This window comes from Oryctolagus cuniculus, chromosome 10, assembly GCF_051225735.1.
Source record: "Oryctolagus cuniculus isolate XC-2025 breed Fujian yellow rabbit chromosome 10, ASM5122573v1, whole genome shotgun sequence".
In the NCBI taxonomy this organism is placed as follows: domain Eukaryota; kingdom Metazoa; phylum Chordata; class Mammalia; order Lagomorpha; family Leporidae; genus Oryctolagus; species Oryctolagus cuniculus.
The window spans coordinates 21,774,234-21,788,889 of record NC_142876.1 but is presented as its reverse complement, the minus strand read 5'-3'; the positions used below and the strand labels follow the sequence as shown (position 1 = coordinate 21,788,889).

The following is a 14,656-nucleotide window of genomic DNA, read 5'->3' as shown; positions in this document are numbered from 1 at the left end:
ACATGGTAGACCAGAAAGCAAGTCACAGGAAATTAAAAAAAATATATCAAAATCATACCATGCATCTTCTTGGACCACAATACAATGAAGCTGGAAATCAGCAACCGTAGAATCTCCAGAACATACACAACACATGGAGACTGAACAATACACTCCTGAATGAGCAGTAGGTCATAGAGGAAATCAAAAGAGAAATAAAAAACTTTCTGGAAACAAATGAAGATGACATTATAACATATCCAATTTATGGGATATACCAAAAGCAGTGTTAAGAGGAAAGTTTAGGGGCTGGCTCTGTGGTGTAGCAGGTGAAGCTGCTGCCTGCAGTGCTGGCATCCCATATGGTTGCCGGTTTGAGTCCTGGCTGCTCCAGCTCTGAGCCAGATCTCTGCTATGGCCTGAGAAAGCAGTAGAAGATGGCCCAAGTCCTTGGGCCCCTGCACCCGCTTGGGAGACCCAGAAAAAGCTCCTGGCTTTGGATCGGCGCAACTCTGGCCGTTGTGGCCAACTGGGGAGTGAACCAGTGGATGGAAGACCTCTCTCTCTCTCTGCCTCTCCTTCTCTCTGTGTAACTCTGACTTTCAAATAAACAAATAAACCTTTAAAAGAAAAAGAGGGAAGTTGATAGCAATTGGTGCCTACATCAAGAAATTGGAAAGGCACCAAATAAATGAGCTATCAGTGCACCTCAAGGACCTAGAAAAAAACAGAAAACCAAACCCAAAAATAGTAGAAGAAAATAAAATTAAAGAAGAAATCAACAAAATTGAAACCAAAACAAATAATGCAAATGATCAGCAAAATGAAGAGCTGATTTTTTGAAAAAATAAACAAATTTCACACACCGTTGGCCCAACTAACCAACAAAAGGAGAGAGAAGACCGAAAACCAACAAAATTACAGATGAAAAAAGGAAGTGTAACAGCAGACACCACCGAAATAAAAAGAATCATCACAAATTACTACAAAGAGCTGAATGTGAACAAGGGAAACCTAGATAAATAAATAGATTCCTAGACGCATACAGCCTAACTAAAGTGAGCCATGAAGATGTAGAAAACCTAAACAGAATCATAACAATGACATAAATTGAACAGTAATAAAGACTCTCCCAACAAAGAAAAGCCCAGGACTCGATAGCTTCACTGCTGAATTCTACCAAACAAAGAAAAACTAACTCCAGTTCTTCTCAAGTTATTCAAAACAATTGAAAGGGAAGAAATCCTCCCAAATTCTTTCTATGAAGCCAGCATTACCTTAATTCATAAACCCGGACATGATGCAACAGAGAAAGACAACTACAGACTAATTTCCCTGATGAACGTGGACACAAAAATCTCCAATAAAATTCTGGCCAATTGAGTTGAATAACACAACAGAAATGTCATTCACCCAAACCAAGTAGGATTTATCTCTGGTATGCAGGGATGGTTCAACATTTGCAAATCAATCAATGTGATACATCACATTAACAAACAGAAGAACAAAAACCATATGATTATCTTAATAGATACAGAGAAAGCATTTGACAATATATCATACCCTGTCATGATGAAAACTAAGAAAATTGGGTATAGAAGGAACAATCCTCAACACAATCAAGGCAATTTATGACAAACCCAGTGTCCTGTTGAATGGGGAAAAGTTGGAAGCATTCTTACTGAGATCTGGAACCACACAAGGATGCCCACTCTCACCATTGCTATTCAGTATAGTCCTGGGAATTTTAACCAGAGCAATCAGCCAAGATAAGAAATCAAAGAGATTTAAATCGGGTATGAGAATGTCAAACTATCCCTAATTGCAGATGGCATGATTCTCTATATAGGGGATCCAAAAGACTCCACCAAGAGACTATTGGAACTCATTAAAGAGTCTGATAAAGTAGCAGGATATAAAATCACACACACACAAAAACAGCATTTGTATAAAAAGAGAATGCCATAGCTGAGAAAGAACTTCTAAGAACAAACCCATTCACAATAGCTACAAAAAAAAAATCAAATACTTAATACCTTGGAATACATTTTACCAAGAATGTCAAAGATATCAACAATGAGATTACAAACATTAAAGAAAGAAAGGCTGGTGTCGCGGCTCACTAGGCTAATCCTCTGCCTGTGGTGCCGGTACTCTGGTTTCTAGTCCCAGTTGGGGCACTGGTTCTGTTCTGGTTGCTCCTCTTCCAGTCCGGCTCTCTGTTGTGGCCCGGGAAGGCAGTGTAGGATGGCCCAAGTGCTTGTGCCCTGTACCCACATGGGAAACCAGGAGGAAGCACCTGGCTCCTGGCTTCAGATCGGCACAGTATGTCGGCTGTAGCGGCCACTTGGGGGGTGAACCAACAGAAGGAAGACCTTTCTCTCTCTATCTCTTTCTCTCACTGTCTAACTCTGCCTAAATAAAAAAAAAAAAAGAAAGAAAGAAAGAAAGAAATAGAAGATACAAAATAAAATGGAAAAATGTTCATGGATTGGAAAAATCAATATCATTAAAAAGCCTCTTCTTCCAAAAGTAATGTACAGATTCAATGCAATACTAATCAAAACACCAAAGACGTTGTTCTCAGATCTAGAATGATGCTGAAATTCATACGGAAACAGGAGACCTCGAATAGCTAAAGCAATCTTATACAACAAAAACAAAGCCACAGGCATCACAATACCAGATTTCAAGACATACTACAAAGCAGTATAATCAAAACAGCCTGGTACTGGTACAAAACAGATGGATAGACCAATGGAACAGAATAGAAACACCAGAAATCAATTGAAGCATCTACAACCAACTTATATTTCACAAAGGAGCTAAAACCACTCCCTGGAGCAAGGACAGTCTCTTCAATAAATGGTGCTTTGAAAACAGGACCACTACCTTACACCTTACACAAAAATCCATTCAAAATGGATTAAAGACCTAAATCTACAATCTGATACCATCAAATTATTAGAGAACATTGGGGAAATCCTTAAATCATTGTCACAGGCTAAGAGGTCTTGGAAAAGACCCCAGAGGCACAGACAAAGCCAAAATTAACAAATGGGATTATATGAAATTGAGAAGTTTCTGTACTTCAAAAGAAACACTCAGGAAAGTGAAAAGGCAACCGACAGATTGGGAGAACTTATTTGAAAATCATGCAACTAATAAAGGATTACTAATCAGAATCTACAAAGAGATCAAGATTCTCCACCACAACGAACCAAACATCCCAGTTAAGAGATGGGCAAAGGACTCAGATTGGTTGCTTCCTTCCTTCCTTCCTTCCTTCCTTCCTTCCTTCCTTCCTTCCTTCCTTCCTTTCTTCCTTTCTTCCTTTCTTCCTTTCTTCCTTTCTTCCTTTCTTCCTTTCTTCCTTTCTTCCTTACTGACAAATAGAGTTATATAGAGAGAGAGGCAGAGAGAAAGGTCTTCCTTCTGTTGGTTCACTCCCCAAATGGCCGCTACGTCTGGTGCTGTGCTAATCTGAAGCCAGGAGCCAGGTGCTTCTTCCTGGTCTCCCATGTGGGTGCAGGGGCCCAAGCGCTTGGGCCTTCCTCTACTGCCCTCCTGGGCCACAGCAGAGAGCTGGACTGTAGGAGGAGCAACCAGGACTAGAACTGGCACCCATGTGGGATGCCGGTGCCGCATGTGGAGGATTAACCAAGTGAGGCACGGCACTGGCCCCCAGATATTTTTCAAAAGAGGAAATCCAAATAGCAAACAATCACATGAAAAAATGTTTGGGATCACTAGCTGTCAGGGAAATACAAATCAAAACCACAATGAGGATTCACCTCACCACTGTTAGAATGCTTTCATACAGAAATCAAAAAACAACAAATGCTGGCAAGGATGTGAGGAAAAAGTACCCTAATCCACTGTTAGTGGGAATGTGAATTGGTAAAACCACTTGAAAGACAGTTTGGAGATACCTCAGAAATATGAATATATTCCTACTATATGATCCAGCCATCCCACTCCTTGGAATTTACCCAAGTGAAATGAAATCAGCAAATAAGAGAGTTATCTTCACTCCCATGTTTATTACAGCTCAATTCACAATAGCTAAGATGTAGAATCAACCTAAATGCCGTTAACCAAAGACTGGATAAAGAAATTTTGGGATATGTACTCTATGGCATACTACATAGCAATAAAATAAAATGAAACCTGATCATTTGCAACAAAATGGATGAATCTGGAAAACATCATTCCCAGTGAAATAAGCCAGTCTCAAAGGGACGAATATCATATTTTCTCCCTGATCTGTGATAACTAACAGAGAACCTAAAAGGTAACCTGTAGAAGGGAAACTGACAGTATGAGAAGCAGTAACTTGAATAGCCATTGTCTTGACTGTCAAGGAAAAGTTTTTAATTGTATTTCTAATTTTTAAAAATTTTTTTTCCTACCTAATACCATTGGTTGAACTCTTTACTTAACATAGAATTAATCATATGTGTATAATGTCAATTGAAAATAGATCCCAGTAAAATATAAACGTGGGAATAAGAGAGGGAAGAGCGGTATAGTTCTGCATACATTCCCATGGACTTACTTCTAAGGGTAAAGCTAAAACTTGCCATGGGACTCCAATTCCCTTTAAGCTGGGTGGTAATAATGCCATCTTATGTGTTAAAGTGATCATAGTAATTGTTATAGTGATCATACAGATAGGATTAAGTGTCAAAGGGATCATATAAATAAGATCAAGTGTCTGGTAATGGCAATAGAATTAACAAAGGAGAGAATTTTCCAACATGGGAACTAGTCAACATAGTAGGCTAATAGAATGTCAAATGCCCTAAACAGCGCTCTGACCTAAGAATCAGCATTTAAGGCATTCTGGTCTGGCTGAAAAGCCCGTGATAGCATTTCATGCATGTTAAGCCAAGACACTGGGACAAAAAAAAAGTTTCTTCATGAACGATCTCGGTGAGTGAGACCCTAGTGCAGATAAGTGGCCATCAAAGAAGACTACTTTTCTCTGAAGGAAGGAGAGAACTTCCACTTTGCTTATGGCCTTGTCTGAACAAGACGGAGATCATGGACTCAAAAGGCTTCCATAGCCCTTGCAGCTCATGTCAAGAGCTTTGGGTGATCACTGACATCATGCATAAGAGTGTTAATTGTTAAATTAACAACAGTGCACTTACTCCCCATGTAGAACCTCTGACCTTAATGAGTTTTACTATGAGAATTAACTGTAAAACTTGTTTTCAAACAGTTCATTATACTTTTTCTGTGTATGTGAGTGTGTATGCAAATTGTTGAAATCTTAGTATAGAGTTGGTCTTCTTTATATAAAGTTAATTAAAAACAAATCTAATGAAGAATGGGATGGAAGAAGGAGGAGGAAGTGGGATGGGAGTGGGGATTGGAAGGTGGGTATGTGGGGAAGAACCACTATATTCCTATAGTTGCACTTAGGAAATTTGTATTCATTAAATAAAAGGTTTCTTTTTTAAAGAAAATATTTTATTTATTTATTTATTTGAGAGGTAGAGTTACAGACAGTGAGAGAGAGTAAGACAGAGAGAAAAGTCTTCTGTCGGTGGTTCACTTCCCAAGTGGCTACAATGGCCGGAGCCATGCCGATCCAAAGCTGGAGCCAGGAGCTTCTTTGGGTCTCCCATGCGGGTACAGGAACCCAAGCACTTGGGCCATCTTCCTCTGATTTCTCAGGCCATTAGTAGAAAGCTGGTTTGGAAGAGGAGCAGCCGGGACTGGAACCGGCGTCCATATGGGATTCTAGTACCACAGGTGGGGGCTTAGCCTACTACGCCACAGCACTGGTCCTGGGAATCTGGATTTGAAGTGGAGAAGCTAGGATTCAAACCAGGCATTTTGTATGAGATATGGGTCTACCAAGCAGTGACTTAACCCTTATGTCAAATTCCTACCTCATAGATACTGCAGTTTTGATTTTTTTTCTTCATAGCTCCTGTTTTAACTTCAAAACTACTTGATAAACTAAGATTGTGGACATTTTATGGATTAGAGTTTACTTTTTTGTTGCTGATGTTTTTACTCTTTGTTTTTAGTGTTTTGAGCGATTCTTTTTAAATCTAAATCTATATATTTGCATTGAATATTTAATACGATTCCTAATTGAAATATTAACTTTTAAAGTTTTACTTACATCAGCATTGTTTTGCTTTTCTAGGTTAATCCTCGGGCTCTGTTATTTGGTCATACAGCTTCAATCACTTGCTTATCTAAAGCTTGTGCTTCCAGTGACAAACAGTATATTGTGAGTGCATCTGAGAGTGGGTAAGTGTTTTCTTTTTCTTTCTTTTTTTTTTTTTTTGACAGGCAGAGTGGACAGTGAGAGAGAGAGAGACAGAGAGAAAGGTCTTCCTTTGCTGTTGGTTCACCCTCCAATGGCCGCCGCGGCCGGTGCGCTGTGGCCGGCGCACCATGCTGATCCGAAGGCAGGAGCCAAGTGCTTCTCCTGGTCTCCCATGGGATGCAGGGCCCAAGCACTTGAGCCATCCTCCATTGCACTCCCTGGCCACAGCAGAGAGCTGGCCTGGAAGAGGGGCAACCGGGACAGAATCTGGCACCCCGACTGGGATTAGAACCTGGTGTGCCGGCACCGCAAGGCGGAGGATTAGCCTGTTGAGCCACGGCGCTGGCCAGTGTTTTCTTATTTACTTTTATTCTCATACTTCTTTAGTATCAATGTTTTAGTACATAAGGGAGTTTTTTTTTGTTTCAATTTTAGAGTATTTTCTAAATAAATATTTCCCATTGTTTAAACCTATAGAAAAATATTTGAAATAGCTTTAAGGATATGATTTTCATTTCTATTAATGATTTTATAAAACTTTTCTTGTAATATGATTATGTTCTTTGTTTCACTTTTGAGAAACTCAGAATGCCAGAAAAGTTAAAGCATGATCTTAATACCCTTGTTGTTTTAATTTAGTCAGCAGATTCCCTTGAAATTGTTAAAAAACCAGAATGATGCTAGGCTAGCACAAATTTGGAAAATGAAGCCACGGAAGAATTCATACAGTGACAGTGATTTTTTCAGTTTATTAACATAACTGTGTGTATTCCTGAGTCGTAGAATTTAGCTTGCTTTTGGAGAATTGGTAGTATATTGAACAGTAGTTTTGGGGCCCAGAGTGAATTTTAAAAAGCATTTTTCGTCCTTTGAAAATTGTATATTTATACAATTAAAGAGAGTTGGGGAACTTGGAGAAAGTTCCATAAGCAATTGTTCTCTCTTCTCCGTGATTTATGGATTTGAAGAGAACTTTGTGTAATTCTACAGTACCATATGAGGTAGCATCAGGTAGAAATACAGTATCTGTTGAACAGTTAAAGCATAAGTCACATTAAAATGTTCTAGATTGAGTATTCTTTGAAAAATTATTTCATATCATGTGAGACAAAAGAAATTGGTATCTTAAAGGAAACTCTAATAACCTCAGGATCATTGCATTTTATTAATATTTTTTGTCATATAAGTTATACTTTTACAAAAGATGAGACTTACTGGTATTTCTGATTTTCAATGTTACATCTTTAGTTTGAGATAGAAGTTGTTTTTTGTATGTACTCAATAAAATTACTAAATATACAGAATCAAAACTAGAATACCATAGTTTACAGAAATTTGAAATTCAAATAAAGTTGATTTTAACTTTTATTTTTTTTATGTTAAATTTTCTAGTTGCATTGATTTATTTTTTATTTATTTATTTTTATTTATTTATTTTTTTTTTATTTTTTGACAGGCAGAGTGGACAGTGAGAGAGAGAGACAGAGAGAAAGGTCTTCCTTTTGCCGTTGGTTCACCCTCCAATGGCCACCGCGGCCGGCGCGCTGCGGCCGGCGCACCGCGCTGATCCGATGGCAGGAGCCAGGAGCCAGGTGCTTTTCCTGGTCTCCCATGGGGTGCAGGGCCCAAGCACCTGGGCCATCCTCCACTGCACTCCTGGACCACAGCAGAGAGCTGGCCTGGAAGAGGGGCAACCGGGACAGAATCCGGCGCCCCAACCGGGTCTAGTTGCATTGATAACAAATGAAAAAGCGTTGTAGTTTAAATTAAAAGCTTATTTCTTGTTTTTGTCTCTTGCTGCTCAGGTATCATGTGGTAGCTCTGCTTCATTTTTATCTGTACTTTAAGGTTCAAGGTGAGGGAACAATAATTATCCAAAGCAGCCACTATTTGGAATAGAAGTAGGAGAGAAAGAGTTCGGTAGGGTCTCACTTGCTCACATCACTTCTAGCCAGAGCTGGTCACTAGCCTCCACCAACTAAAAAGAGCCAGGAGTACGGTCCTATAATGGACCCAGAAAGGGTGTGGTTGGTGTAGGGGGTGGGCAGATTGGAGGGTGGCTTAAGATTGCAGGTGGGAAGACTGTATGTTTTGACAAACAGCCATAATGACAATGGAATAAAAATAGAATGTTAATTTTAAGCTACTGTGACACAGTTGAACAATGCTTTTAAAAATCAGATTCTAATCTTGCTGTATTTTTCTTTTACAGAGAGATGTGCCTCTGGGATGTGAATGATGGCAGATGTATTGAATTTACAAAGTTAGCCTGCACACATACTGGCATACAAGTTAGTATCTATTTCTGGGATTACACACAATTCATTACAAGTACATGACTTAAAACTTTTAAAAACACTGAGCCTGTAAATTTTTATAAGAAAAATGGTGGGGAGGGGCAGTAGGACAAAATGATTAGAATTGGAGTAGGAACGGGATTCGTCCTAAGATGGCAGTTAGGACAAGTAATAAAGCAGGAGGGACCAATCAGGAAAGATTCAGGGTGAGGCAGTGACCACTGCTGCTTCTGCTGGTGTGGGCTCTCCTGGCTGCCCAAGTTAGGCACCTTACTTGGGTAAGTGGTCTCGGCCCTAAATAATGGAATTCCTTATGGTTAAAGCCATTAAAATTCCATTTGTGATTGACATAGATTGACCTACATTTTGGGCCGTATTGTTTTTTATTAGTACAATTGGTTCTTTTTAAGACTCTATAACTTTTTAGAAGAAATGATATGTTGAATATTACATAGAATGTATAGTTCCTGACTTAGGTTCCTGATGTTCTTACTTTTTCATAACTGTCAACTTCTCAATGCTTCAATGTACTTGTTAACTGTGTTGAGAAAACTATGAGGTATAGAGAAAGTACGAGCAGTTATGTTCTCAATGGAAGGGGAAAGGGAAGAGATCTCACATTTATCAAACAAGAGTTGTATAGATATTTCTTGTATTGCGTTTCATTTAATCTCCCCACATCCTTACAAATTAAACGGTAGTGTATCATTTTACATATAAGGAAGTTGAGGCCCAGAGAGATTATATGAGCTATTGAATCTCATAGTGAATCATCCTTGGCACCCTGGTCCCAAATCAGGTCTGTTGATCTCTAGGACTGTGTTTTCTCTTACATCGTACCATTTACTTTAAACCACACAAGATTATTCATTGAGAAATAAAACCTTCTCTACTAACACAAATTAGAGAGTCAAAGGAGAATATTTGTGAGGGGGATGGTAGTTAGTGGGATATGAGTCTTTTGGGATTATTTCTTAGTTTAAAGGCCTTTTAAAATTTACTTCTTTAGTCTTATTAGGGCATGTGCTTTCTTAAAAAGCATATATTGTTTATTTTTATCATATGAAGAATCATCAAAATTTATAGAGAGAAAAGGGATAATAAATCAATGTTGGTTCATGGACTGTAATTTAATTAATTGTATATGAATATCTTGAACTCATTGGATTCAAGTATTTTGACCATGATATAATTTTGATTTATGATTTTAAAATGTTTGTCTTCTACATTAGAGAAAAATTTCTGGATTTGTTCAACATGTCTCCAGTGCCTGCTATTTATCAGATTCTGATTTATCAGGCCTTTGGTATTTCAGTTGGCAGACATCTCTAAGGAGACGATGCTTGTTGACAGATTTGCCAGTGTGGTGGCGGTTTCCTAGGTGTTCTTCACTCTTTTCAGGTCCAGAAGTGGGGTGTTTTGTATATACACAGAAGTGATAAATGTTGGTGACACTAACACTTACTAAAATTGCAAGGAAATGCCAGTTTGTTTAATTAATATTTTGAACACTTGGTTCTCCATTCAAGATGCACTCTTTCCCAGTATCCAAGTGTCTTGGAGGTTAAATTAGCTACATTAGTTAGGGGTCAGAGACGGTTTGAGAGTATAACTTTAAGTGAAAGGTGACAGACTTGCAGTCAGGCAGTTCTAATACGATATCTCTGCCTGCAGGTGAGAGTTCTTTAGTGATTGCAGTGCACATCTCTCTCCTTCCTGGTACTGGTTGAACACTGACAAGTTTGCTTCTTGGCAGCCCCTTCTATAGCTCAGGGCTACCTGTAGCCACTATCATATGGGACTGCCTACAGTTCCTGGAACCTCACCATGAGTGTTTTTTGGGTCAGCCTTCTGAGATCTAGAATGCCGTCTGTGGTAATTTGCATTTTATTCGATGCCATCCCCTTAATCTGGGTGCCACCTTATATTAAAATGTGTTCCACAATCAATGTTTATGCATTCAAAGTTGTACTCCTTCTTTTGAAGGGTATTCCATTATTGAGAGGAATTAGTATTCCTTTACAAACAATGTTTCTATTTCTAAGAGTAGATCTAATGAGTATGGGGACAGATTGGACCAAGATTCCTGAGTTATTTCCCTAGTGTAGAGTAGTTATAGCATTGCCTTCTGTGCTTTACTTCGCCTGCCATTACGAGAATCATTTAGGGGCCAGTCCCTTGGGAAGTAGTAGTCTGGAAATGTCTTCACCTTCTAAAAAATCTTCTAGGAGGATCAGTCTACTAAGAAGCACTGTTTTCAAGGCTTAGGGAAGACAGCTCCTTTGATACTTTTATAGTTATTCTTCTGTTCTTTGGTTGATGGAAACCCATTTATCCTCTTAAGTAATTCTTGGCATTAGTAACACATAGATCAAGATTGCATTGGTTCTTCCTCTTTTCTTTGTTGAAGTATAATGAACACTGTGTTTCCATAAGTGTCTTGTGCTCTCGTCTGAAGTAACACACTTAGTATAGTTAGAATTACTTCTTTTTTTTTAAAGGAAGCTGAGATAACATGTTTTTTTTTTTTTTTTAAGATTCATTTTATTTATTTGAAAGAGTTACAGAGATGCAGAGGCAGAGAGAGAGAGAGAGAGATCTTCCATCCAGGCGTTCACTCTCTAAATGGCGGCAATAGCTAGAGTTGGGCCAATCTGAAGTCAGGAGCCAGGAGTTTCTTCTGTGTCTCCCACGTTGGTGCAGGGGCCCAAGTACTTGGGCCGTCTTCTACTGCTTTCTCAGGCCATAGCAGAGAGCAGGATTGAAAGTGGAGTAAGCTGGCGCCGCGGCTCACTGGGCTAATCCTCCGCCTTGTGGCGCCAGCACACCGGGTTCTAGTCCCGGTCAGGGCACCAGATTCTGTCCCGGTTGCCCCTCTTCCAGGCCAGCTCTCTGCTGTGGCCAGGGAGTGCAGTGGAGGATGGCCCAGGTCCTTGGGCCCTGTACCCCATGGGAGAGCAGGATAAGTACCTGGCTCCTGCCATCGGATCAGCGCGGTGGGATGGCCGCAGCATGCCGGCCATGACAGCCATTGAAGGGTGAACCAACGGCAAAGGAAGACCTTTCTCTCTGTCTCTCTCTCTCACTGTCCACTCTTCCTGTCAAAAAAAAAAAGTGGAGTAGCTGGGTCTCGGACCGGCACTCATATGGAATGCCAGTGCTGCAGGTGACAGCTTTACCCACTATGCCATAGTGCCTGCCCCAGAATTTGCTTCTGATATTTCAACATTGATCATTTTTCACTTCTGAAGTAGATAATTAGTAATTATAAGCCTATAGTCACCTATTTCCATTCATTTAAAATTCATATCATTTTTGTGACCTACCTGAGCATCCCTATGATTTGATTTGTGAGACTGTTTTATTTAGGTGTTTTAATTCATTCAACAGGCATGTTTTAGATGCTGGAGGGGGATAAAAAGAAGAATTTTCACGAATTCTTTTGACCCCAAGATAGGTCAAAAGGGAAGATAAACATGTTAGGAGAAGAACAATTTTTCTTTGATATTTTAAAACATTTCTATAACTTGATGTATTTTTATGTTTGTACATACACACATATAATGTGTACCTTAGAGTTTACTGCAGAAGTTGAGAAAAAGGAGGAGAATATAATAAACTTGATGAATACATATTAATCAAATATCTGAACTAAAGGAGTATACTTAAAAATTTTTTTCCTTTGGATATGAATTTAGTTCTACCAATTCTCAGTTGGAAACCAGCGGGAAGGAAGGCTTTTGTGCCATGGACATTACCCTGAAATCCTGGTTGTGGATGCTACTAGCCTTGAGGTGCTCTACTCCTTAGTATCAAAGATCTCACCAGACTGGATTAGCTCCATGAGTATTATTCGATCCCACCGAACACAAGGTCAGTGTATGATGCCTTTAAGGCACTTAAGTGCCATGACTTAATGTTCAGCTTACTGCCAAGTTCAAAATTTATCCTAAATTAATAATTCTGGTTATTTTCTTCTATTTAAAGAAATCACTGCTCCAATAATTTATAGTCTGTCTCCTCCTTCATCAAGGCGTCTTTGATTGAATTAAGATTTAACATGTTAGATTGTCTGCATTCCATGGGGTAGATCACTAGCTTTTGGCAGTCTGAGAGTGTGAGGGTGATTTCCTGGAGTGGGGGAAGGATAGTATCACTCAGGGGTATGGTGGGGTGAGCCATAGTCTCACCTGTGCATGTCTTCAGACCACATTTGTCACTTGCATAAGAAACACAGGATGTGAATCCATTTCCTATGGAAATAATGAAAAGGGAAGAGATTATACATAGTTAAATTTATTGAAGTTCTTGGTAAGTACCTGGTATATAGTTGATGCTCAATAACATTACTAATCTTTTCTTCATTTCTGTTGAAATCTTTCTGTAACAGGCATGAGGGTATAAGTAAGATTGTTGAGAAGAATAATAACTAACGCCAATAATTAATGTCAAACATTGAATGTATATTTTCTAAGCCTTTTTAGAAGCATTCTTTTTCTGCCAAACAACTTCATGGTTCTGTGGTTTTCTATAAAGCCTCAGCTATAACAACCACCCATTTATTGAGTATTTTTTTTTAATTTATTTTATTTATTTGAAAGTCAGAGTTACAGAGAGAGTCAGAGACAGACAGAGAGGTCTTCCATCTGCTGGTTCACTCCCCAAATGGCCACAACGGCCAGAGCTGCACCAATCCAAAGCCAGGAGCCAGGAGCTTCTTCTGAATCTCTCATGTGGGTGCAAAGGCCCAAGCACTTGAGACATCTTGTACTGCTTTCCCAGGCCATAACAGAGAGCTGAATCGGAAGAGGAGCAGCCGGAACTAGAACTGGCACCCATAGCGCTGGCCCCATTGAGTGCTTATGCTATCAGGCTCTGTGTTAAGCATTTACATGTGATTGACTCTCTCTCTCTCTCTCTCTCTCTCTCTCTCACTCACTCACTCACTCACTTTTTACAGATTTATTTCAAGTATTTGAAAGGTTTACCTGAGGAGGAGTAGAGAGAGAGAAGTCTTCTACCCACATGGTCACTCCCCAAATAGGTGCACCAGCTAGGGCTATGCCAGACCAAAGCCAGGAGCCAAGAACTTCCTCTGGCATTTGTGCAAGGGCACAAATACTTGGGCCATCTTCCTCTGCTCTCCCAGGCACTTTAGCAAGGAGCTGGGTCGGAAGTGGAGCCGCTGGGACTTCAATAGTGCCCTTATGGGATGCCAGCATTGCAGGCAGTGGCTTTACCCACCGTGCCAAAGTTCTAGCTTGATGGACTCTCATAATATCCTGTGGGGTAGGTTCTTTTGTTAGTAGTTCCTACTTTCATATAGATGAGACTGATGAGGTTTAGTGGTAGAGTCTGCCTAAGATCACAGGATAAACATGTGACTGACTGGTGGCCGGATGGACTCTGGAGTTGTGACTGACCACTGTGTTACACTGACCCCCATTCATGAGATGCTTCAACTTTATAGCAGCTTCCCTTTGTAACCCTTTAGAAATAGAAATCAGAACGCCGGCGTCACAGCTCAATGGGCTAATCCTCCGCCTAGCGGCGCCAGCACACCGGGTTCTAGTCCCGGTCAGGGTGCCGCATCCTGTCCCAGTTGCCCCTGTTCCAGGCCAGCTCTCTGCTATGGCCCGGGAGTGCAGTGGAGGATGGCCCAAGTGCTTGGGCCCTGCATCCCACGGGAGACCAGGAGAAGCACTTGGCTCCTGCCTTCGGATCAGCGCGGTGCACCGGCTGCGCCGGCCATTGGAGGGTGAACCAATGGCAAAGGAAGACCTTTCTCTCTGTCTCTCTCTCTCTTACTGTCCACTCTGCCTGTAAAAAAAAAAAAAAAAAAAAAAAAAAAATCAGAACAAAAGTTTTTGGTCAGTAGCCATTCAGCAAGTATTGAATGCCTACCTACTGTATTCCAGGTACAGAGTATTTAATACTTAAGGGACTCAAATTCTAGGAAGGGAGAGTGATACATCAGCAATTGATTTGGAGTGCAAAGTGTGGCAGTATGGAGGGAGGGTACCTAGAGGATGGCAGTGTAGGGGCCCAAGTGCAGTAGGAAGGCTGCCAGGCCACAGGAAGGCTCTTT

At 40.2% G+C, this 14,656-nt stretch overlaps 1 protein-coding gene across 6 annotated transcripts in view; it reads left to right on the top strand.

Moving 5' to 3' along the window:
* The window catches only part of WDR7 (WD repeat domain 7), a 377,439-nt gene that overhangs the window by 26,343 nt on the left and 336,440 nt on the right, over positions 1–14,656 (top strand). For 3 of the 6 annotated variants that reach the window (XM_070050124.2, XM_070050123.2, XM_089305092.1), the window contains exons 3-5: positions 6,146–6,252; positions 8,484–8,562; positions 12,267–12,441. In XM_070050124.2, the coding sequence (XP_069906225.1) occupies positions 6,146–6,252; positions 8,484–8,562; positions 12,267–12,441 (361 nt within the window). The remainder of the gene's footprint in view (positions 1–6,145; positions 6,253–8,483; positions 8,563–12,266; positions 12,442–14,656) is intronic. The other 3 variants (XM_089305094.1, XM_089305095.1, XM_089305093.1) reach the window with 1 other exon arrangement.